Below are 24,750 nucleotides of genomic sequence, written 5' to 3'. Positions count from 1 at the left end.
CATCAACAAAAAGATAGTTTCATTTTATTTCACAAAGCAACATGTGGTGGCTAAAATAGCAAATATGAAAAGCATTCCTTTGTGGATTGGGACCATATTTGTGAATATTTTTTTCTGCAGAATATCTGGATGAATCTGGGAATGTTGTCCCAATTATATGTTTATTATATTTCAATCCTTTTTACTAGAGTTGCTAAGTGTTGGAATTAGCTTGTTAGTGGTAGAAACCACCAGAAGGGGGCAGAAAGATCTCAATTGTCCTTGAACTGACAGTTGTTCCCCTTTCTCTCCTTTCCCCTCATATATTCTGCTGCATATTATTGATGTTTTCATTTGCATATTATCAAATTTTAGTTGGCAGCTGTACAGTGTACATATAATCTCATTTCAGTGCCTTAAATTCCATTTTTTTGTAAATATCCATAGAAGGTCAAATAAAGCTGCAATTCAGAGTTTGTGCATGTAAGATTATCTACTTATCAACTCAAGGGTGCTGAACAAATAGACTTAGGGGTAAACGTGGTGTTTGTCATGCAAACAGAATTAAGTGTTAATACACACAAATTACTCTAAAGTGCTATACACATGGGTGGATGTTGCCAGCAAGTGGTGGCCTGATATTGACAGCTGGTGGGGAAACGTCCTGATTGCCTGGAGCAAAGGAAAAACACAACAACAACAAAACTAACAGCATGGCCTGGAGTCCTGCTGGTGTTAAGTCATGCTAATGTTGCTACAGTCCCAGCAGGGCGTATTACAGTCTCCCTGCTTTGTTAAGGTGGAAGTTTTGTACTCTACATTTTTGGAATCACCCACCAAGTGTGCACAGTGTGAGTCCACCTCCCAGGGACAAGATTGTGTTGACTAAATATCTGTGCATTTTATTTACAACTTGTTTGCTTTTTAGTCAGCTTCAATATTAATCTCTTTAACAATTGGGAGGAGAGTGCACTGAGGGAAAAGGTCAAGTTCTCAACAAAACTGAGCAACTCAAGTGTTGTGCTGATGTAGTGCTGTGGGGCTTTTATGAGGAAAGTGGAGTGCATGATGGGATGAGATCATTTAGGGCTCTCTCAACTATGTGAGGATTTGGAAATGGGGGGGCAGAGCTGAGTCCTCGATCAAAGCCACAGCCTTAGTGTAGTGCTTTTAAATCCAAGAGTGTGTGTTCTTGTCCAGATAATGAGGTCAGGTGTAACGGCAGTCAATTGTTTCAGGATATCACTTTATTCCAGCCTCCTTTTTTTTTTTATTCCGCAAGAGTATTTTTGACCTGACAGCGACCTTTGTGTCAGATTTACTGCTGTCCTGATCCATACAGTGTTACTGAAAAGACATAAAAAGTTGACTTGCAAGGCAGGGAGAGAAAACCCAAGCGAAACCGCTGAAAGGTTGTCTCACTTGCTCTTTGCGCGGGGATCGGATAGCCAGAGAGGAGCCAGACGAGGAAGCAAGGAGGAGGGACCAGTGCGGTGGCGTGGTGTGTGCGCGCGCGCGCGCGGGTGTGTGTGTGTGTGTGTGTGTGTGTGAATGTACGCGCGTGCGCGCGTCTGTGGACGAAAGAGTTTATACTGGATTCTCCGGACGCCTCCAGCGCTGTGAAATCGGAGGATCTCTCCAGTTCTGCTGTTGTACCCAGAGCAGTAGGTCTAATGCGCGCAAAAGGACGCAACACCCCAGTGCTGTTGCGTATCTTCTCAGTTTTTAAAACGCTGTCGTTTTGAAAAAACAAAAAAAACATTACACACCTTTGCTGTCAATGGTGGCAGCACAGGTAGGGAAGAGGATCCCGGAAGAACCCGTAGTGCAGGTTGCCACATTGTTTGCATAGCCTATTATTCCAAAGCTAGCGAGCGTCGATGGACTTGTTTGCCTCGTTACAAAAAGTAGGCTAATTATTCTATCTTAAAGTTCTTGATTTGAACGTGAATGAACGAAAAGAAGAAGATGAAGGAGCTGAGGAAGAAAAAGCTGTTCGTGGTGGTGGACGTGCTGTGCGTTCTAGTTGGTAAGTTATGGACACCAAGCTACAAATCTATACGTCAGCATTATCCGCCTTTTATCTAGGAGTTGCACTTCAGTGTTGTCAGCAAGAATTGTGATACCACGAAGATGATATATTTGTGGGGACAGCGGGTTATTGCCAGTCGCTCGGTCGGTTTAGGTGCGTTTTGCTCATGACAGCGTCGAGGGAAGCCTCCTTCAGTCTCCCGTTAAAGGGACACGCAGACATGTTTTTAATTTGAGTGAGAATGAAGATCTTCAGGACAACACAGAAGCTGGTGTATTCCAGTATCTCTTTAAAAGTCCAGTATCTGATCTGCAACATTGTCCAGGCTGAAACGGGACATTAAGTATCACCATGCGTAAAACACAGGGGGAAATCTCATTCACCTCACAGGCCTGCAGCTGCTGCATGCTTTAAACTACTCACCGAAAACTTTGCAGGACTTTACAGAGCTTCAGGAAGCTCAATGTTTGTTTATGGAAATGTGATATGCGTGTGTGCCCCGAGAATTCCTCATTTTCTTCAATAGTTTGTCTGTCAGGAATCTTTTCAAGAATCCCCTCACTTCCCTCATACTGTGCACTTCTTCAGATGTTGCTTCCCATTGCTCCACAGACCATTGTTTTGCATTTAGCTTCAGTTTGAGATATGGTTTGTTTTGCTTGAGTAACGAGATTACATCATTACTGTACAGGTGTTTGTCTTTGGCTGATGAACACATAATGAGGTGGTGTGGTCATAGTTGTCAATATTTGTATTTTGCTGTCAATCTTTTAATGAATGGAACTGAATAGGATATGATATACAGAGGACCGCATGTTTCATTTCAATAATCATAATGCCTTCCATTAGCCGTTATTATTAGGGTAATGGGTTGTTTGGTATTTGTCTAAAATACTTTTTGCGTATATTTGTTATCTGCTATACACAATATATAATACATACAGAAACTATTTACAGTTGAATGAGGGGTGGGAAGAATAACAAGCATATTGATTAAACATTTTATTTTTGATCAGAGTGAACATATTTGTAACACTTAAAGATATTGTTTTTCCCTTTTGGGGTGTTGCTATGCACTCATTGTGTTATTATATATTTTTTTGTTTGAAATAAAAATAAAGACTGAAGATTTGGCAATGAAACAGGATTACATAAAGCATTTTACAAATAGGCTTATTGAACCCATAAATATGGAGATGAACTATGCACTGCACATAATACTTTGTGTAAATTACAAATAAATCTATCAGTCATCAATAAACATGTCAAATAAAAAGGGTTCATAAAAAATCAAATGCATCAATTTAAAATAGATTCATTCATTTATAGATTTAGATATGCATTGACATGACACCTGTGGTCCTCCATGTAAATGATAAGCCTCTGATTATAACAGTTACAAGTGTGTGTGTGTGTGTGTGTGTGTGTGTGTGTGTGTTGTGTGGTGTGTGTGTGTGTGTGTGTGGTGTGTGTGTGTGTGTGTGTGTGTAAAGTGTGGTGGACTTTGGTTTTCTGACTTAATGCCACAAGCCCTTGACAGACGAGTGTTGCATAATGGTCTGGTGTTTGGCGGCGTGTTCATCCCCTGTCGTTTCTGCGCTGGTGATAGTGGTGGAAGTTGGGGGGAGAACTCAGAAAAGGATGTGCAGATCTGCTCTGCTCTGCAGTTTCAGCCCCCTCCGGCTTTTCCAGAGAGCTTAGGGGTGTTTTTCTGTCTGTGGGAACATCCCCAGACTGCTGAACTTGATAAGCCTCACCATTTCGCTGTCACAAGTCTGGGATTAACGTCTGGGTTGGGTTTGATCGGTCAGGTCTGGATAGCTGCTGCCCACCCTTTTGCCTCTCCCTTCCCCTTTGCCACCCACGTCAGCCACCCAAATAATTGTCAAGTCAACCCCAAGCTTATGTGAGGTTGCCCCAGCCATGTAATAACAACATGGTAGGGCTTGTAATTATTCCATTTGCCTATATGGAAACAGAGTTTTGAGTTGGGTTTTGTCTGCATTTGGAACTAATTACATTTCATATTGTAAAAATCCCTGTGTGAATCTACCAACGCTGACCGTTAGCCAGCCTGATTTAAAAACTGCTTTTATCTTCTTTTTTTCTTCCATGGAAGTGATGTCTTTATTCTCCTCAGACTCTGAATATAAATCTCCTGGAATGCAGCGTACATGTATTTCTTTTTTTGTTTTGTAACTTAAAGCAAAATAAAAGCAACAGATGCGATCACAGTCATTTCTTTTGCATGCTCTATGTCCTGTACACCTTACCCTCCCCAGGTCAAACTAACAACTGTTGTTGTGGATGAGCCTCCGTCCATGTTCAAACTATGTCACACACTATCTCTGAACCTCTTACTGAAGATACGATACAAAATGGCTGCTTAGAGCCAAGGACTTTTTGTGCATTTTAACCTGGAATAGACTGGACAGCTGTAGACAGGAAAGGGGGTATAGAGAGGGGGAAGACATGCAGCAAATGGCCGCAGTTCAGACTTGAACCCTGAGCCGCTGCGTCGAGGACTGAGCCTCTGCACACGGGCACCAGCTCTACCAGGTGAGCTACCCAGGAGCCCCAAGGAGTGGTTTTCGGATTCTTTAGACCCAAGGTTTGTTGTAATAAGAAACCTGTCTGATGCATGAGGGACATTAAGTTGTTTTTTACTTTTCAAATATCTGCCCTGGTCTTAAGTTTGTTGTTCAGTTTAAGCTCTTGACCTTCTCCATTCTTTCTTCTGTGTATCCTCCAGTCCTTCTCTTGTCTGTGTAACTCTACACTCGGCCCAAGTAGACGGTGGTTGTTGGCTGAGAGCACAGACAGGAAAGGCCGGGGGTTTAACCTCTCCCTGCCCACAACTCATAGTCGTAGGTGCAGTGCAGCAGGTTGTTCAGGAGTCAGGGGTGGGGGGGGATCACACTGCTCTTATTGCTGAATGGCTTGTGCCTGATGCAGGCGAATAGCAATGAGCGTGTGTGCGTGTGTGCGTGTGTGCGTGTGTGCGCGTGCGTGTGCGTGTGTGTGTGTGTGTGTGTGTGTGTGTGTGTGTGCGCGTGCGTGCGTGTCTAAACAACCCCAAGGCAAGGCATTGGTGCAAGACGCACTCTCTCACTCTTTGTTTTTCCATGTGATGTAAAGGAAGTTGTGACAAAACCAGTTCATCTTGAAGTCTACTATGCATTCCATTACACTCAAATGTGACAAAAAGGATTAACCAAAGTTTCATTGTTCCCGTCACGGGATTCTGAAATTGGGTTATAGTATTTCATTATTGTTTTTGTGAATCCTGGTCCTGTGGATTTGAGCTGACAGCCGGTGGAGTCTCCACACATAGTGGAGTTATTTCATTTTGTATTAGCAACTTGGTATTGACTGACTCATTACCTGATACAATAGAGTTTGCTCCCAAAGCCCCCACAGCTATAAAAGTATCAAAGAGTTGCTACGTTTTTCCTTGTATTATTTTCATCTTATTAGACCGGGGTTGCATGTAAATATCTACATGCTCTGTTCTCTGACCTCGCTGGATGTCGGTTAGTTTGTTGGTGAAGCCGTGCTGCAGCGTCTCCAGGGAGCTGGGCCTCTCATGCCGTTGTGTTGGGAAGACTGATCATCCTGAGTTCTCAGTGAAAGCCTTGATGGGAATGGTTTTCCTCAGGAGAGCTCTGTCATGGAAACTGAAGCCCTTTAAACAACAAGGAACATCCCTCTGAGAAATACTACTTTTTTTGTTCTCTTCGTTGTTGTTATTATCTTAATTACACAATGATTTCTGGTAACCTTGATTGTGAGACATGAAAGCCGCATTCCCCAAAAGTTAAGTCAAGTACACAGATGAGGTCAAAGTTTGGTGGTGAGCTGGTAGAACATTTTGGAATTTTAGGGAGATGTAAGACACTATTTTGATGTAATTGCCTCGGCTAAGGAGGCCATGCTTTCAGCTGGGTTTGTCTGTCAGCAGGATTACAGAAAAACTTCTGTTTTTATGAAACACGGGGGAAGGCTGTGGCATGGGCCAAGGAAGAACCCATGAAGTTTTGGAGCGGAGCCGAATCACAGCGCAGAAAAACAAATACATTTTCATTTTTGTTAACATTGTGAGATAGGGGCGTTTGTGCTGCGTTCATGTGTTGTCGGAATAATCTAATAATCTTTCCCAGTCAGAACTCTTCTGACTGGGAAAGATTATTATTATTATTATTATTAAAGATTATTATCCACCAGGGCACATTGACACTGCCCTGGTGGAGGTCTGCACTCTCCGAGTGCCCTTTTAGTTGTAATAGTTATTATTGTTTTTAAGACATGAGGAGGAGATTGCGTTGTTTAGGATTTCATTGGAAAATTCCCCTGATTGCTTTGCAAGTCAAAACAGTTAGCAAGCCTGCTGTTCTAATGTAGCTTTCCAGTGTCTTTCAAATGGTGATGATTAAAATGCTGCAGGAGTCTGCCAACATGTTTATTCTTTCCAGTAAAGTTTGACAGAAAACATACGCATAGAAAGAAAAGAGCAAGGATTACTTTTTGACAATGAGCAGGATTTTGGGAAATGTGGCTCCTAATTTGGAGAAACGCATTCAATGTCACTTTTGTCAGACAACAGCTAAATATAGTTCCATTTACGTACAGTAATTATACATAAGAATCCCAGCAAATTCAGCAATGTTACGCAGACCTTTCAGAGAAGCTCAGCACTATTTCTGATAGTGTACTCTTTAACTAGATCTTTATGGTTTAGGTTTGAACCTGTGTGGCCTACATCTTTGATCCCCTCCAAACCCAAGCTCTTTGATTGCCAGATTTAGCTGCCCTTCCACCACTCCTACAACCTCGCCTGCCACCCTGTCTCGTTCTGCACTGCTTGGACCTAAGCATGCATAAATGATGGACTGAGCCAAACAGCTGGATTAAAAATAAAGAATGGGCAGGAGCAGGATTTGGTATAACTGGTGAAGTTGGGCGTTGCTCATGTGAATTAGAATTCCAGAGGCCAACGCCGGCAGAGGTTGTAGGCTCAGCACATACCTTCCCCATTAGTCAGTCCAGCTTGAGGTGAGACCGTCAGAAAAGAAGGAGTGTTTTTAGTTGTTTCTTTATCATGAGTCATCTTGTAAAGGTTTGTAACATCAACGATGTTGATACAGAGCTTTGGTGCTACCAATGTCCCTTCGGTCATTTTTACAGTGCATGTCTGAATTGGAGGGAGGAAACGAGCGAGAGCAGGCAAGAAAAGGAAAAAAAGACACAGAAACGTTGACTGCAGCTAAAGGGAAAAGAGCTTCCTCTGTCCTTGTCCACAGTGGGAGGAGGCACAGTCGGATAGAGTAAATGACTAAAAAGTGACACAAGGGTGGCAACTAAAGAAGAATGGTGTTAATGTGAGAGGAAATGAGAGCTATCAACAGAAGGAAAGATGGTTTAGAAAGTGGGGGAGAAATAAAGAAAGAAGAAACTCACTGATTGACTTTCACACTGGAGAGACGAGAAAAGAGGGTGGAATAAATTAGAAGGAGCAAAATATCCAGCTGTGACCCTGAAAGGAAGTTTCAGACCAAACAGGGCAGCCCAGGGGCATGGGAACACCCCTCTCTCACAGACAGATGCTTTACACACCTTGAAAATATGCAAAATCAAAACCCAGACTGTATGTTTTTCAAATTGAGGAGATAATTATCCACATGGTTTTGCAGGTGCAGCAGGTTATGTCAGAGAAACAAGGGCTAGTAGGTGTGAGGCACTCTCAAACCACTGGTGGAACTTGTAGATGGTTGAGGCGTCAACATTCCTTTAGAAGGAAATGTGTGATAGAGAGGACAACAAAAAAAAACTGAGAAGAGAAGAAAAAGGAAAGAAAGCAAGAAAGAGAGGCTGAGAGAGGACGTGACAAGCCTCGAATCTAAAGCCTCAGAGTGCGACTGTGGTCCAAATGGCTTTGCGTAATTGCACATCTGCCAGCTAAATAAAGCACCATCCCATTGAGGCCTCTATATTTACAACAGAGGGAGAAGTGTGTGGGAGGACACTGTGATCAAGAGAATGACAGACAAAAAGATGGAGCTCCAGAGAGAAGAATGAATGACTTTGAGTAAGCAAAAGAAAAAAAACAGCATGGAGGATGTGAATCAGCAGTGGTGGAAGGAATGAAGGAAAGAGTGCAAACTGCTTCTCACACTGACATCTTTGTTTGTCCGTGGTATCAGTTGATGCTTAAATTTTCCGTTCCGCTTCTCTGACTGATGCTTTTCAGACCCTCCTTTTGAGACGCAGTCATCGCCAATTACTCTTGCTCTCTGTTGCACTAATGCCAATTTGTGCAGGAGGAGACACCAAGATGCCACTGTGGATGAATGCTAGATTGCGGCCAGATAAATGAGAAGCATTAAACTTCCCAGAATGGAACCAAAGCCTCTAAAATGGGCCTTTCTTAATGTGAGGCAGGAACTTTTGAGCCCTGCATCCTGCAACTTCAAACAGGCTCCCATTAGGGGCTCAGGCAGGAGATTTCTGACTGGCAGCTGGAGGTAAGCTTCATGGCTACATTCCAAACTGGCAGCATTTCCCTTCATCTGTATAAGCAGGTGTCTAGAGAGAAGGTTCTCATGTATCCTGAATAAGTACACCTATCCCTTTCTACCTTTCCTTCAGATACTGTATATGTCCGTTTGTATTTTGTAAACATTAAAAGTCAGAAGCCCGGTCTTTAAGTGGAGGCAGCTTTGGAGCAGCGTCAGTTTAGGTTGTGAGGTTGTCTCGTGGTATCCCAGAGACGTATTTTGTCTGCCGATGGGTCTATTTTTGCTGGGTTTGTGTATGCGTGTCTCCTTTTTAAGAGTGGCCGGTTTGTTTCTCGCAGATATGATCCACTGAGGCAACGCTCAAGAAACACATTCACACACCCCAGGATGTACCATTCATTCTGCCCATGACGGCAGGCCAGACCCTTACATCATATTATATGAGCACTTTTATTTTCAACAAAACTTGTAACTTAAGACAAGTTAAAGTCATGTGTCAGCTGAGTTAATGCTTCGTTTAGGAACACAGAAATGAAAAATTAATTTATTTTTTTTACAAGCCTAGGGAGGGTTGTTTAAGGCCAGCTGCCCTGACTTCACTCAGTACATGAAATGTAAATGTGTGGGCAAGCTGGCTAAAGCTATTAAGAGGATTTAGTAAGTGCAAAGAAACACTCCTTAAAACCTTTTAGTATGCAGCAAAACATATCGATGCAAATGAACAAATGTAATGTCGTTGATGTACATGCAAAAGCTAGTACACCTTTTGTGAACTTGTTAGATGGAGGAAGGTGGTATATTTCCTTTGCTGCTGGCACTTCTCTTTGAAGCTTTACACTTCATTTTTCCCGCACTTTGCTGTGATTAATGGCTCCGCTCTGGCAAATGTTAAAAACTTCATAAAACAGTTTGAAGTTAATATACCACTATTTTGACTGCAAGAGAGAAATAATTATGTCCTTCTGCCATTTTAAGGTGACATTCACCATGCTGTATTAAGTAAATAAACATTCCCCATGATGTTGTCCAGGCCCAATTCACACCAACCTTTTAAAACTTGCTGGTATACAGTTATGATAGTCAAACAAGTCTTTCCTTTTGTTTGCATTTCCACTTGGTTTTTGATGTTGTGCTGAATGCAAACATTCCACACTGCATAAAAAGTTGGTATTGGCTGAAATAATATGTGGAGTGGAAACCGATACTATCTCACAATGTCCAGCTGGCTATGGATCCCAAAGGACAATGTTTTTTTCATGTCTGGTAATGCAAACACACTGATAATATTAAGTTATCGAATGACATATTTGACATGCTGTGTAAGTTTCAAGCGTAGAAATATGAAGAGACATAGTAGATATGTGAAGAGCCTGAAAAGGTTACCTTGGAGTAGCAGTCACAATAACAACTCCTGTAAAGAGATTCTATCCAGTAACTGTTTGATTTAAGTCCAACCATTTGTCAGCGATGGTGAAAAGGAAAGTTGCACCAGAGAGAGTTGTTTCTTGTCCGCTGGAAGCAGGATGCAGGATACAGATGCAGAAGCTGGCACCCAAAGGCCACATCAATAAATCCATTTCAGGGCGCTCCCATGAGGCGCCTGAGACAGGATGTCCGTTAAATGCAAGAGAACATATGCTGTGGTTGTCACAAACAAGATTTTGGTGGTGCAAAGAGGAAAATATGTGGAATAAGACTTTATACACCCGCTTTACCACCCTGTCCTGACACGGCTGGTAGATGTGAAAACAGGGATCCAGGAAGCGCGTGGTGCTCTGTGGCCAGTGGGAAGTTGCCGTGTGGGGACAGGTGTTATCCAGCTGTTGCAGCTCACAGATAGGGGGAAGGTGGAATAGATGCATTGGACAGGTTTTGAATTTTAGGGAAGAATGCGTATTCACTGAGAATTAGATAAGAAGATTGATACCACTCTCATGTCTACACATATGAAGCTACAGCTAGCAGCTGGTTAGCTTAGACTAGCATAAAGACCGGAATCAGGAAAAACAGCTAGCTTGGCTCTGTCGGAAGGTAACAGCAGGCAGATTTTATTTTGCGTGTGACCCATAATATACCTGCCAAGAAAATATTTGTTTGACCTTTTTGTCAAAACTAAAGGCCATTTTTGCTGATAAGAATATTTTTACTTTAACATCTTGTGTTGAAATATTGAAGATGGGAGTTGAGATTCCTCCTTTTTTTTAAATGTCATAAGAAGATTAGCATTTCGTGTTGAAATCAATTGGTATCTCTGGTTGTGTGTTTTCCTTCCCTGTTTGCCTTGTCTAAACCCTCCGAGGTCGGGTTACCAGGAGTCCATATGCAATCTTGGGTTTATCCTTAGAGCACTATTGTTTATTCTCCTCTCAGCACAAAGCTTCTATTTTGCTGCTGCCCTTCCGTACTGAGCCAATAACACTTTTTGTCTATCTGTGAGGAACATGTGTGCAGTTAGCATGCCACTAAACAATGACCGTACTCATCTCATGTCACCTCGGATGTTTGCAATGTTGGACACGAGTGAGACCCACTGCGGGCCACTGTACAAGTGTCCTTGTGTACTGTTGTTTATTGTAAATTACAGCATTTACTTCATTAGTTAATTAGTGGTTTAGTTCTAGTCTTAGGCTGAATCCCATTCCTTCCCCTTACCCTACCCTGGCCTTACCCCTACCCCTTGGCCCTTGAAACCAGGGTAGGGGTAAGGGGTGAAAACATACCCCTATGAATTGGGACACCACTTGGTGACATCACCATACAGTATTGATCACAAACCTCCAAGATGCCGTCTAGGTCTGTTGATTGTGTGTGGTTTGGACAACAGTGTTATATATTTTATAGTTATTTTAGGTTCACTTTGTAGTGCAGAGTACTTATCTGTGTAGTACTTAGGTCTGTTTGCAATACAAATGTGTATACACATGCTCATGTGTACTATACATACATATACACCCTGTATACATGGTGTGTATATCTGTTTCAGTTATCACCGTTTTGAATGTCATTGATGTTCACAAAAACATTTTGTTGACAAAAATCTGTCTTTATTGGTGATAATTGAACATAACAGGCAAAAACGTTACATAAATAATGTTACAGAACCATTGTCACTATTAGACCATAACTAACATGTCGCACACAATAAAGGCACTCATGTGTAAAACTAAAAAATACACACAAGACCACAAACAAACTACACACACACTACACTGTTGTAGCTACAGCTGCTCTGATATTCCAGACCAGTCTGGAGCCTTTTGCCAGTAACCCCCCCTCACATATCATCAGTGTCCCATATCAAAACCAACAACAATATAACAAGTGCATGAACAATGAACAGGAATTAATTAAATATTATTACAATAATAGTAGGCTACCATGCAATAATGATGGTACAACATGAACATATGATTAGGAAAGTCTGCTCGTTTGCAAGCCCCAACCTGGATCAGCTGCTGTGTCCTCCTGTGTCCTCCTGTGTGAGACAGGGCGGTATAGTTAAGCACGTAGCGATGTATCATAGACCGTTATATATATATAGCTATACAATCTATGCGATCTATACAGTCCTTCAAGGCAGAAATATGTGGGACTGTTCAACGTTAGCGTTAGCGATTAGCGTTAGCGATTAGCGTTAGCATTGCAAGCTAGCGATTTTTAAAAAGTTTCAGTTAGGAACATGGGTACACATGTACAGGACTGCATAGACCACAAAACAGACTGTCGTAACTTTTAATCAATTATTTAAACCTGAAAGTACTTACATTCATGTGTCTCTCTGGTTGATGCAGCAGCCACACACTGCCTGTGTGTTTTCTAGTGAGGTCGCGTCCACACTAGATCCGTAGGGGTATACAGCCCTTGATCCATGCCCTACCCCTAGCTCGTAATACGTATTGGACCGGCACTAGGTGCCGCGTGAACGCGCAAAAGGTAGGGAAGGGCCAAGGGTAGGGGTAAAGGGGAAGGAATGGGATTCAGCCTTAATGTTTTTTCTTAGAATGAGCTCAAGTTATAGTGTCACATTAACATGCTATACATCCTTTACATCTTTTTGAACTGCTCAGCCCACAGCCCCAGCATTTAAGAAAAACCTGCCAGTTCTTTTTTTTTTGTCAGTATTAGTACATTTACATTAGGCTGTCGTTTCATGTTTGTTTCAGGGTGGATGTTAAACTCAGCGTTGTCATCAATCCAGTTGTATATTTTGCTTTAGTCTCAGTCTTCAGCATGTGGACTGTTGTTTTCATCATTCAGTCTTGCTCAAAGTCCTCCTAGAATTATGTCAGCTGCAGACATTTCTTTTAAAAAAAAAAAAATGGGAGGGGTGCACTTCTCATTTACACAGAAATGTGATACTATTGGTGAAAGCACTTTCAACTATGTGCCGTGTTTTTTCACAGCTGTTTTTCTTGCGTTTAGTACGCGGCTGTACTGTACGGCATTTCCACAGTGGCCCCAAGACTGTCTGTCTGCCTGTTATTGGTAGTGGATATCAGGGTGGAGAGTACATTCCTCAGCAGGGCTGCAACTCATGCTGATTTTCCAATCTATTAATTCAATTTTTACACTTGACCCAAATGTCAAAGGTAATGAGAAATACCAAACAAAAGTTACCTGAGTTAATGTATTAAAAAGCACTTCTTTTTTCTTTTCTTTTTTTCTTTATTTTTACTTTTTGAAGTGAACTTTGACTAAAATGATAAATTAACCGTGTCTATCAAGTAAGGCCTTTCTTACACATACTGTATCTACTAAAGTCTTTTGAGTATGAAACATTTACTGTTGTAGGCTTATAAAAGGTTAGAGGTCATAATCCGTTACAATGGATTCCAATGGGAAAAAGTTTTCCCATCCAAAGAAAAATCCTCTCAAACTACTTTCACAGTCCACTTCAGTTCTGGCAGAATTTCTGGCGCGGATGTCTCTGAACATCTCAAGGACATCTTTCGTGCACTCAGGAGCCTTGAGCGGCTATATTTGGTATTATATTTGCACACAGCCACATCATTCAAAAGAGCTGCAGTTATGTCTGCGTTGATTTGTGTACTCTCTTGTGTCTGTGAGTATGTGTGTGATTTTTACATAAGCACACATGCCTCTGTATATAAATACTATTTTGCAATGTTTATTTTTGTAATTCCTTGCTGCGCGTTTCTACGCTGACACATTTACTGACTGAATGTTTTTTTTTTCTCCTTGTGGGTTGTTTTCATCATTATGGTTTTAGACCTCGAGGTCCGAGAGGGAAAGGGAAAACAATTTAATTATCCCTAGAGAAACATTTTCACGTCCCAGCTTTTAGAAAATGATGTAATTTCTGTCTTACGTTATTCCACCATAAACATGTTTTCTCAGATAGTGATGTCCATTAACTTGGATCAACCTTGTTCCGGGTATTTAAGGCCAGTGGCAGAGACTAATGCATTCATCTCATTTCCCCTAAAGCACAATATCTCCAAATATGGTGAAAAAAATCCAACCCATCTCATTGGCCTGTTGTTCTTCTGCTTTGTTTTGGCTACAGCGGCACTGCCCTTCATCATAATGACCATTGTGTTCAAGCCATATCAGAGAGGGGTTTACTGTGACGACGAGAGCATCATGTACCCCCTAAAACCAGACACCATCACCCATGGAATGCTGGCGGCCGTCACCATCTCCTGCACTGTCATCATTGTAAGTTTTACTTAAAAACTCCTCCCCCCCTTCCACACAGGGAGCTTTATTACATCATCTCACTAAAGCCAAAATCATGAAACGTTTACAGACATTCACTCATTTAACAACATTCCAGGCTGTTTGCTCCATAACTAATGGGCAAAGTGATGTATAAGGATAAGAAGGAAAAGTAATTCAAATTTTAATCATGCAAAAAATGGAGAAAGAAAATTGGATCTGTTTTCACTGTTGGCTCTCTTCCCTCAGATATCCACTGGAGAGGCTTATCTGGTCTACAGCAAAAGGGTGTACTCAAATTCTGAATTCAACCAGTATGTAGCTGCACTCTACAAGGTAGTGGGCACCTTCTTGTTTGGTGCATCTGTTAGCCAGTCGCTCACCGACCTTGCCAAGTTCACAATCGGCCGCCCGAGACCGAACTTCATGGCCGTATGTGTCCCTAAGGTCTGCACGGGATACATGCAGGTGATCAACTGCACAGGCAAGCTTCAGGACGTCACAGAGTCCAGGTAGGAGGAGGGGGTGATCTCAGTGTTATAGTAGTATAGTTGTACCATTATGCTTTAAAGCTAATTATCACATACTGGTGTTTGTCTGTGGAGTGAGATTCTAACACATTTTACGTGATAATGATGCCAACAGCGTTCTACCGTTTAAATATCCTGTGTGACACATTTCGATTGGTTTTCTTCTCCAGATTGTCCTTTTACTCGGGTCACTCCTCTTTTGGAATGTACTGCATGCTCTTCCTTGCGGTAAGTACAACACATGATCCTTAATCCGTGGTTAAAAGACCCAACACACAGTGTAAACACGCATCTCTATGTACAGTAAACACGGAAATCACTCCTTGTGATCTCCATGCCGATATCTCGGTGTGATATCTCATTTGAGAACAGGCTTGGCATTTGGAGCCGTAATCGAGGGCTAATTGTTGAAGAGGAGAAAAGGCTCATAGAGTTGGTTTGTGTCTGTGAACATAAAAGGACAGAGCAAGAGTTTAGAGGAAGAATGTGGATACTAGGAGAAATTATCTGGAGGCCTCTGCTGCCTTTTTTCCCAGCAATGATGACATCAAAGCTTGCGCTGTGCATGTGCCTCCAAGCCTATCCAGTTCATTACCCTTGGCCCAATCCCTTTTTATGTAAAACGCCAGGCACCAGTGCTCGACAGCAAGCGTCAAGAGGCCAAGCGAAGCAACGTTGTTCAGTTTAAAGACAGAATATCTCAAGCAAGTGTCTATTCCTGTCAGTGGCCCTCAGGTTTCCAGGCTAATGCTGTAAACAAATTGGGCAGAGCTGGGATATCCAGCAGCCTGTGTCCCTCAGTGTGGCGAGTGTGGCTGTGACGGGGGGGGGAACTGTAGTGTGATGCCAATTTTTGCACCTTCAACAGCAGTCCAGAAGAAGCCCAGCGAAGTCTGTTCTGTTGCCAGGTTCATAATATTTTGGCATCTGCTGTTTTCCAGTAAAAAGGGGTTTCAATCCACAGTGGACATAAATTAGATTCATACTAAACACCTCTTTACAGTTAAATCCAATTTGGGGCTTACCAGCAACTGTTTTTACATTAGAGAGACGCAAACTCAAAATAAATGGATTTTTTTTGTTTTTCGGTCTTTTGGAGTGAGGTACTATTTAAACTATGTAACCTTACAGTACAGCAAATGCAGAGATGTGGAGATTGCTCCATTTCTTTACTGCTTTGTCAGCATACTGCATGACATTTATATAACATTGTGTCTTTGCAAATGCTGACAACACATGTTGGTCCAGACACCATTTACATGATCCAAACCTTTCTATGGTGTGATAACCAGACCACAACCTCTTCACATCTTTTTCTCAGTGTAATAGCAAGTTGACAGCAAGGTTTATAATAGTTTTACATTTTCAATGAGTTTTTATTTTTATTGTAGTTTTGACTTTTGGATTTCATGTTCAGTTTAGTTTTAGTTAGTTTACAGTTTACTAGTTTTGGTTAAATTTCCATTTTTCTGTATGTTTTTGTTAGGGTCAGCTAACATTTCTCAGAAGTTATGTAACTAAATATAATTTAATGTCACAAAAACTGACGAAAATTTTAAGTCTTATGTATAGTGTGTGTGTATGTGACTGTATATGTTTATTGATATCATAGCTAAACAAATGAACTGAAATGGTTTACACTAATTTGTATTAGTTTATTAACCCGGCAATATAGTTTCACATTAGTTTTAGTTTTTCTTAAAGGGTTTAGTTTTGATTTAATTTCAGTTTACTAAAAAAATATTTTTCACTGCTTCCTTTTGTTTAGCTAACAATAATAACCCTGGTTGACAGCCCTGGTTGACAGTCTCTCCCCCCTGATTTCTCTCTCTTTTCTGTCTCTTCTTCACCCATGGTCTACCACTCTCTGTTCCTTTTTCACTTCCTCCAGCTTTACGTGCAGGCGAGACTGGTGGCTAAGTGGGCCAGACTTCTCCGGCCCACCATCCAGTTCTTCCTGGTGGCCTTTGCGGTGTATGTGGGTTACACCCGAGTCTCTGATTACAAGCACCACTGGAGCGACGTGCTGGTGGGGCTGTTGCAGGGAGCACTTGTTGCTGTACTCAATGTGAGTCTCCACGACAACTTCTCTCAAGGGCAAACATTGCAAAATGTGGAATTCCTACATGATTTTTCCGTGATATCAGTAAGTCATAAGATGGTCTGGTAGCATGATGCTGAGATCTCCATGTAGTAAAGGAAGCCAATCATCAAGCAATTTACAGAAAGTCAAAAATTTTATACTGAAAATTGTATGATGACATCAGCTCAGAGAAATAACTAAACTAAATAACACTTATCTCTAGAAAACAGTTTCACATGTTTTGACATTAAATACTTTTCTGTGAAGTGGCTCCAGCCTCAAACCTGGTGACATCTGTACTTTGAGTCATACTCCTGTGGTTTCTGGCTTAAGGAAAAGCAAATATGGGTGCTGCTCCCGGTCATAAAAATGACATTTAAATGGAAATCTTTTTGTCCGTGATACTCTTTCAAAGCAGAACAGCCGCTGAAGAATGGTCCATATTTCAACTTTATTTCAGTCTGGCAGTAAAAATCCATATAGCTGACAGAAAGCATGAGGGGAATGAAGTGTGACAGCAGCAAAGTGTGATTTGATACAAACCCACACACTTTCACTGACAGGTTCTCAGGCAATAAGTCCATTCAGAGCACTTTATCCAGCTGGGCTTCTTTATTGTTGGGTCATTTCCCTCTTTTGTGTGTGTGTGTGTGTGTGTGTGTGTGCTTGCGTGCGAGAGCGAGAGAAGCCCACTCTTTTGGCCTTCATAGTGTTGTGTGCAATTAGAGACCCTCCATGGCCTTCAGGGGTTGTGCCTGCTCCCTGTGTGTTCCTCTCAGATTTGTGTGTGGGTGTGGGTGTGTGTGGGTGTGTGTCACTTAACAGCTTTGCACAGATCTGTCCAGACATACTGTATGCAATCAGTTTCCAGCCCTGCCCTTACCACCTCTGGATCCCTTACATGCTTATACTCCAACCTCTGTGGGGAAAAAAGTGACCAAAGCTAACCTCCTCATTTGTCCTCCTCTGCAGGTGCACTTTGTGTCCGACTTCTTTAAGAAGCGTCCTCCTCGTTGCACTAGGCCAGACACAGCTGATAGCGAAGAACCAGAGAGGAAACCCAGCCTGCAGATTGTAGACTCCGAGCACAGCAACCATTTCAACTATCACCACAATCCAGGCCCTGTGTGATAGGGGCTGATGCAAGGGAACAGAGGCTGCAGCCTGCAGACCCAAAAACTGTGTGATAGGGTCCAACTCAAGGGCTTCAACCTTGATTGGGCAGGCAACGGCGTTTAGTTCAGGGAGTTACCTGGGTCTTGACTCTTATCAGCTGCCCCCTGCAGACTCCTGATGCTATGTGAGGAGTCCTATGAGTATGAGATGTTAGAAGTTTTAAAGTGTATATATAAATTCTACAGCTAGCCCTTTGTATGTCTTTTTGAAAAGGTAAAGATCAGGTCTTTAGCTTGCAGCCTCCAAGCCCCATGCTCCCTCCCTCTGTTTCAACCACTCACACCCCCCCCTACTCCCCAACCACTGGACTGACTGAGGGGGCTACATCCCATCGCCAGGTGCCTGAGCCCCCTCTCAAAGACACCATGATGATCGTCTATCTCCTGTAAGGGAGAGAGGAGCATGTTGTTTTTAAGACATCATTGTTGATGTTGAAGTGTATGTGCTTAAAGCTGCATTAAGCGAAAGACTCCAAACCCACAGCAGCAAAGCTATGATATACTAATGCCTTCTTAAGTACCTGTGGCTGATGTGTCAGCAGATGTGAACAGCAGAAATGCAGGAACATGGGCATCCCAATTAGAGTCCTATCCTTCCAACTGACAAATATCCACTCACTTTTATGCCATCACTTCCTGCGAAAAAGGCTTGGCTTGATGCATGCTGCTTACTTTACTTATCACTTGATTATTAGGTGCAATACACATGTATTTCTCAGGCCGTGTTTGTGGGAAACCGCTCCCCACATTGCCACAGAGATAGATAGATAGATAGATAGATAAATGGAGATATATATATATATATATATATATATATATATCTGTGGCGATGTGGGTCAGGAAGATCTAGGTGTTGATTCTCAGTGGGAATCGTAGTATTATAGCAACTATTTTACTTACCAGGGGCTCTTTGATTTTATGTTAACATCAAATATATCGCTTAATGTAGCTTTAACAATTTTTGTATGTTTTTGATTTCTGTATGTAAGGCGTCAAATGTGTAGGCAGCGATGAAAGAAATGTAAGAACGAGAGGAAGAAAGACAAGATTGTTTATAAATGTAGGGAAAGGCACAGTTTGCTGTAAGTGCACCTTAAAGAAGAAGCTCCACACTAGAAGGGCAGTGCAAATCCTAACAAATTATTTTAAGTCCACAGCAGATGAGCTAATTTTCTCCATGTATCATGTCATCCTGTCAGCAAAAAGGCAATCCATACTGAACATCTTAGGTCAGATGTAATTCTATGATCTGACATCAGACGATACATGTCTCCCAGCTCCTCTACTCCGACAAACAATGTAACCTTTTTAAAAGTCACTATACAGGCTTATTCTCCACGAGGACTTACACTACATTGATCAACTCTGCTTCACTAGTCCCAGAAATTACTCTTAGTATCATGTTGTATCATTGCCCAAGTGTCCTGATAAGTGCCTGACTTTCGCATCATCTCTTCGGTGCCAATAATTCTGAATCTGAACTAAGGAGAGGAGATCATATACTGACTCTTAAGGCCCTGACACGTCAAGGAGATCGTCGATCCAAGTTAGGCCGACGGTGACCGTCTGTCGCGCCTAGCTTTTGCGTTGTGTCATGCACCGTGGCCACGTGTCGGAATTTGTCTTCCTTATTTTGGTTGGCTATTCAGCTCAAGTGAATTAGTACATAAGATGAAAAAAATGTAATGAGGAAAGCAAATAAATGACTGTGAGAGCGCGCACACAGAAGGCTCTTCTAATTTTTCATCTTCGTCTCATCTAATCAATCCAATACACAGAAAAACAGGCCAAAAATTAAGTTTGAAAATTACTTTTTTGGAATATCTTTTTTGGCACATTATGTCCGTAAGATGGCGGTTTCTCTTTTTCAATGACGAATAGATTACCGCCACCTGCTCGCATGGAGAATTATTTTCTCTCACGCAAGCACAGAACGTATGCGGCATTTGGCTGTTAGCTGTAGTCTTTGTGGTGTGTTCAAGTGCAATTTTCTTTTTTACCAAGAACACGGCCATGTTAGGCGACACCACAGTTGGCATTCGTCGCCACTAGTTCTTGACTGTCTGCTTGGTGTGTCAGGGCCTTAAAGTCAGATTCACCCTTAACAGTGGTGATGCTTTTCTAAAAAATGTATACATTTAATTGTGGAGCTTGTGAATGAAATATGTTTCCCTGTGTGAAATGGACTGCAGAGGTTGAAACCATTGTTACAGATAGCTTTAATTTCTGTTGGATTTATGTGCTATACCACTACTTTATTGCCAATCAAATATTAAGCAATTTGCCCTCTCTTTTTTTCTCACATAATAATAATTAAAGAAGGATGAGACAACCATTTTGAAAATGGTGATTAATTTATTTTAAATAAAAAGTTCTTTATTTACTCTTACTGCCGGCGCTGTTAAGGTTTTTGTGCAATCACCCCTGCTTGCCACTATGAGCCACAAATACTGTATATACTAATGTTATGAGACATGTTTCATGTTGCGTATATATATGCTTGTATGTTTTTATTTCACATGTACAGTGTGCTTTGGCTGGTGACTTCTCAGACTGGTGGCTGGAGAAGTTTGCCACAGAAACGGATCCAATTCCAGGTCCAAACATAAGCCAGATGCCTTGGCAGGGCTTTTAAAGGGCTGTTGTAATGATAAAGGGTTACATACCCAACTGTGTTTTTGAAGCTAGTAACACTGCTCCATTCCCACTTCAAAGATTCGTCTGTGTTCCTCTTCCCATTCCTGTGTTGATAAATGAGGTTAATTTGTGAGTAAGGTCTCCTGTGCAGTTTGTGTACAGCTTGCAGACCCCTGGAAGACTGACAGCAGATCTGAGAGACCACAAAGCTGATTTGGGGGGGGGGGGCAGCAGGACAGACTCTCACCTGGTAGTGATTGTAAGGCCCCAAAACTGAGCTGAGACTAGAGAAAGGAAAGGTACTTTGGGGGTGGGGGTGGGGTATCCCATGGGGAACCTTGCTCCCTGAGGACATCTACACATTTAAAACAGATTTACAACGAGAAACAGCTGGAACTGGTTGCGATGAAGTGCTGGAGGAGCCCCCACCCCGGCTCCTCTGAGTCAAAATCACCGGAGTGTATTACTGCGGCCAGACTAATAGCCAAAATGAGGATGAGGATGTAGAAATGGCATGGTGTTTGATGTCTCTCCAGCTTCATGAAAAACCAAGGTTCTCAGCTGTTCATGTGGCTCCATGTGTTATTATGCTTTATTGAATCAGTGCCTTAAAGTAGGCCCTGTTTGGCCAATCTCCTGTCCATTTGTAGGTATGATTCACATTGTTTGCTTTTTGTGTAAAGATTATATCTATAGGCTTTTAAACCAGAGAATTTTAAATAAAGGTATAATCCACATTAAGTTATACTGTGTTGTTTATGCATTTAATGTCACTGATGTTTTGATGGAATTACACCGGGCTTCTTTTAATTGTTGATACAAAAATTTGAGGGATGATGTATTTCATGTCTACAGAACTTGCTAGATGGTGATAGTAACATTTGTACTTTTTTTTTTTTTTTTTTTTTTTTTTATATAAAGAACTTAAATATGATAAACTATGTTGTTGCATCATCACGATTTCAAGATGTTCTTGGCGAGTTCACTGTAATCTTGATTGCAAGCAATATTTCATTTCAATGATGCAAAATAACAATTCTTCACAAGCCAAAAAGTCAACACACTTGAAATGGGTGTTGTAACAAGGCGAGGAGGGCGTTTGTTATCTAAAGATTGTTTATGTCAGAAACCAGTCAGAAACCATGTTTGTGTTACTCTGGTTGATTCACAGAGCACATGTTTTTCTGTAATTTTGGTAAACTGACCGTTTAACATCATGAATTTTGAAAATGAAATTAATTCACTCAGTAGGTTGGAGGTTTGTCTCCTATTTAGACGAGGTGATTATTGTATGGAAAATCAAGATTCATCACATAAAGCTAATAACACACAATCAGGGAATGTAAATAAACCTTCAGATGTATTATGTTAAGAGTATAGTTTGCGCATTCGTGCACTGCAATGTCTAAAGATTTAATATTCTACCTCTGGAGACATGCTGTCAAAGGACTGAGTCATGACATGACTTTAAAAAAAATAATGAATTCAAACCAAGTGCTACGGATTTAGGAGGGGTTAATCAGGGCTCCCCTGCTAACTCAACGCGTCCAGGCTGGAGAATGGATTGCTCCACAAAAACATGTATTTATAACAAAATAAACATTGGACCCATGGGGACATTTGTGGCAGTTTTGTTTGCAGCAGTATTGAAAACCACAGTCATCCCTCATTTAAAACAATATTACTCACTTGCACGGGGACATTTTATACTTTGGTGTCAAAACAACTGGCAATGGAAAACATTAAGCTATTTTATTTACATGACTACCCATTTAGCTTCTTCAACTTCAGGGTGATTAACAATATGTTAGTTCATAGCTTTCTCAGTAATTTCTCTTGAGATGCATAATGTACCCTTGCTGAATATATTACCCTGAGGCCTAATAGTAAATTTACCTTGTTTCATTATGAAGAATTGCCTCTAAGGAAACCAGGGCATTTCTGAGCTTGCTATACAGTGCACCCACCTGTGGTTGTAAACAGTAAGACACTATCCATCTAAAAGGCATTAAATCAGATATGCTATCTGCCTTAGGGGTCAGGAGGCCGATGAAATAGATACTCTACCTGGAGCGGACAGATCCATTCCTGTGGCTTTAGTCACCAAACCATCAGCGTACTGTGAAAAAACCTTGGAAATTTTGAATAACTAGCCCATTCTATCCTAAAATATTGTTCAGCACACTTGATAATCTTCCAAGAAATGCTAAATGTAGTGCCAGCATGGAAATAGATTCATATCAAAATAATGTTGTATATCTGATCTGCTGACAAAAGTGTTGACACAAACACAGAAAATAGATAATTTCTTAGAAACCATCACAAATCATGAATGGTTTGGTCCACAGGGAGCAAATTCTGTGAATGACCCAGAGCCGGGTGAGAAGTGGCTCTCGAGATGAGCGGTTTCGGGAAAACCTCAGCGCTGGAACCAGAAAAGCATGACAGAAAAGACTCTGCTGCCAGTATTTTCATGCTGTGGTAGACAACGGTGAATGTTATATACTCAACCGTTGAGCCAACTTTGGTCAGTGTCCCTGTGGGCGACTACCATATGGTTTCAGGCTGGAATTTCAGGACCAGAAACAGGAGAGAAGAAAGAATGTAGGACAAGGAAGCAGCTAGAAATTATGGATCCTGATTCCTGAAATAATGAATATTTGTAATTTTTTGGGCATTTTAAAACTTTTTGCTCCCAATTGAGGATCCCTTATATAGTGTAGATGACTCTCCCACTTCCTCTTGGCCTTGTTGACTGTTCAAGAGTGTTTTTCATATAGGAAATTGCTCAATAATTTAATGAGATTAAATTGAAGTTGGAGAAAAGTGGGATCATCAAATGGATGGAAATTAGTCAGTCAAATGAATCAGGAAACCCCGGGTAACAAGACTAAAGCTAAGGGCAGTGTCTCGTTGAGGTCTCTGCAGAAACTGCCAAAGAGGAAGAGAGAATGTAGAGAGGCAACATGAGAAGCAATGGGAATCCGGGGGAGGGTGGCATAAAACTGAAACAGATATGGAGGAGAGCTGAACTGGTTTACGTGATTAGAAGTGGATAAATGAAAAGCACAGGCCTGCTCTTGTTCTTCGTCCTGTGTTGAATTTAACTTTATTAACTTGCGTTTTCCACCGTGGTGGAACAGTTTACATCCCGTTTCAGCAATCAAAGGGGGGAAACTGCCTCAGAGAAAGTCATTTATACCGTATTTCCACTACAAGGCATGGCTCTGCTCGACACGGCTGACTTTTTTGTTGCCTTTTTGTCCTCTTCATGTTTTCCCCTGGGGATGGTGTCCCATCGGTGTAGGGGGGATTCTCAGCTGATAGAATGAACCTTGGAGTCTAGGCACCGTTACCAAGGTGATTCTAAAAGAAAATTACCAGGTACCTGGTACAACCCACAACTTTTGCTAATGCAAAACCAAAAAAAAGAGTGAGCCGAGTTGAGCCGTACCATTCAATGGAAAGCGCCATTACACTCACACACCCACAGTGACACAGACAGTCAATACTGCAGCCTCAGGAACTACTGGTGCTTCTGACCCTCTGGACATACTTTCATTGATTGAAAAAAAGTCAAAGGGGCAGGAGAATGTCAGTGGAGTCACAGCTTAGTGATTTTACATGAGCTGAGCAGTCTGAGGCACACAGTGTCGTCATTTCTTCTGTTTTCGAAGTGATGAATTGAGTGAGTGAAAGAAGAACATGTCGATTAGACTCAGATGTCCACAGTATCCTACAACAGTAGTTTATATGACAGTTGGAGTTACAAGAAAATCTAGTTTTATTGAGGCCACCCTATTTAAGTACTTTTTGTTTCAAAGTATTTTAGCAGTAATATTATTCTGCAGCATTGATTCAGAGGTGTTACAGAGAGCAGCTTCTGTTACTTTCTCATGCTGGAGGCCAGTGGAGACATTTTTAGCTTGGCGCTGTATTCTAGCAATTAAAATGCCTCCAGAAATGAGCAGCTAGTCTCTGTTGTTTTTCTCTTCCTATTATAGACAGTAGCTATTCCCCATATAGCCAAAAGTATTGGCTCTACAAGGAGGCCCACTAATTAACCCCTTTTCTATTCCACACACAAACATTCACACACACTCACACATACCAAAACTAT

The 24,750-nt window shown here is 41.5% G+C and overlaps 1 protein-coding gene across 1 annotated transcript; it reads left to right on the top strand.

Moving 5' to 3' along the window:
* The first annotated feature begins 1,517 nt into the window (after positions 1 to 1,517).
* plpp2b (phospholipid phosphatase 2b) lies at positions 1,518 to 21,369 on the top strand. The gene is made up of 6 exons (XM_032526934.1): positions 1,518 to 2,008; positions 14,054 to 14,205; positions 14,455 to 14,717; positions 14,906 to 14,963; positions 16,627 to 16,803; positions 17,791 to 21,369. The coding sequence occupies exons 1-6, from the start codon at positions 1,930 to 1,932 to the stop codon at positions 17,947 to 17,949; spliced, it is 888 nt and encodes a 295-aa protein (XP_032382825.1). The 5' UTR covers positions 1,518 to 1,929; the 3' UTR covers positions 17,950 to 21,369.
* Positions 21,370 to 24,750: the final 3,381 nt, after the last annotated feature.

Source organism: Etheostoma spectabile, chromosome 9, assembly GCF_008692095.1.
Source record: "Etheostoma spectabile isolate EspeVRDwgs_2016 chromosome 9, UIUC_Espe_1.0, whole genome shotgun sequence".
NCBI lineage: Eukaryota > Metazoa > Chordata > Actinopteri > Perciformes > Percidae > Etheostoma > Etheostoma spectabile.
The sequence above is the reverse complement of the archived record's forward strand: the minus strand, read 5'-3'. Positions and strand labels throughout refer to the sequence as shown.

Excerpts from the sequence above, each read along its gene's own strand:
- plpp2b (XM_032526934.1), top strand. The coding sequence starts at position 1,930 with ATGAACGAAAAGAAGAAGATGAAGGAGCTGAGGAAGAAAAAGCTGTTC. Across the intron at positions 2,009-14,053 it reads CGTGCTGTGCGTTCTAGTTG|CGGCACTGCCCTTCATCATA; the intron begins GTAAGTTATGGA and ends TTTTGGCTACAG. Across the intron at positions 16,804-17,790 it reads CACTTGTTGCTGTACTCAAT|GTGCACTTTGTGTCCGACTT; the intron begins GTGAGTCTCCAC and ends CCTCCTCTGCAG.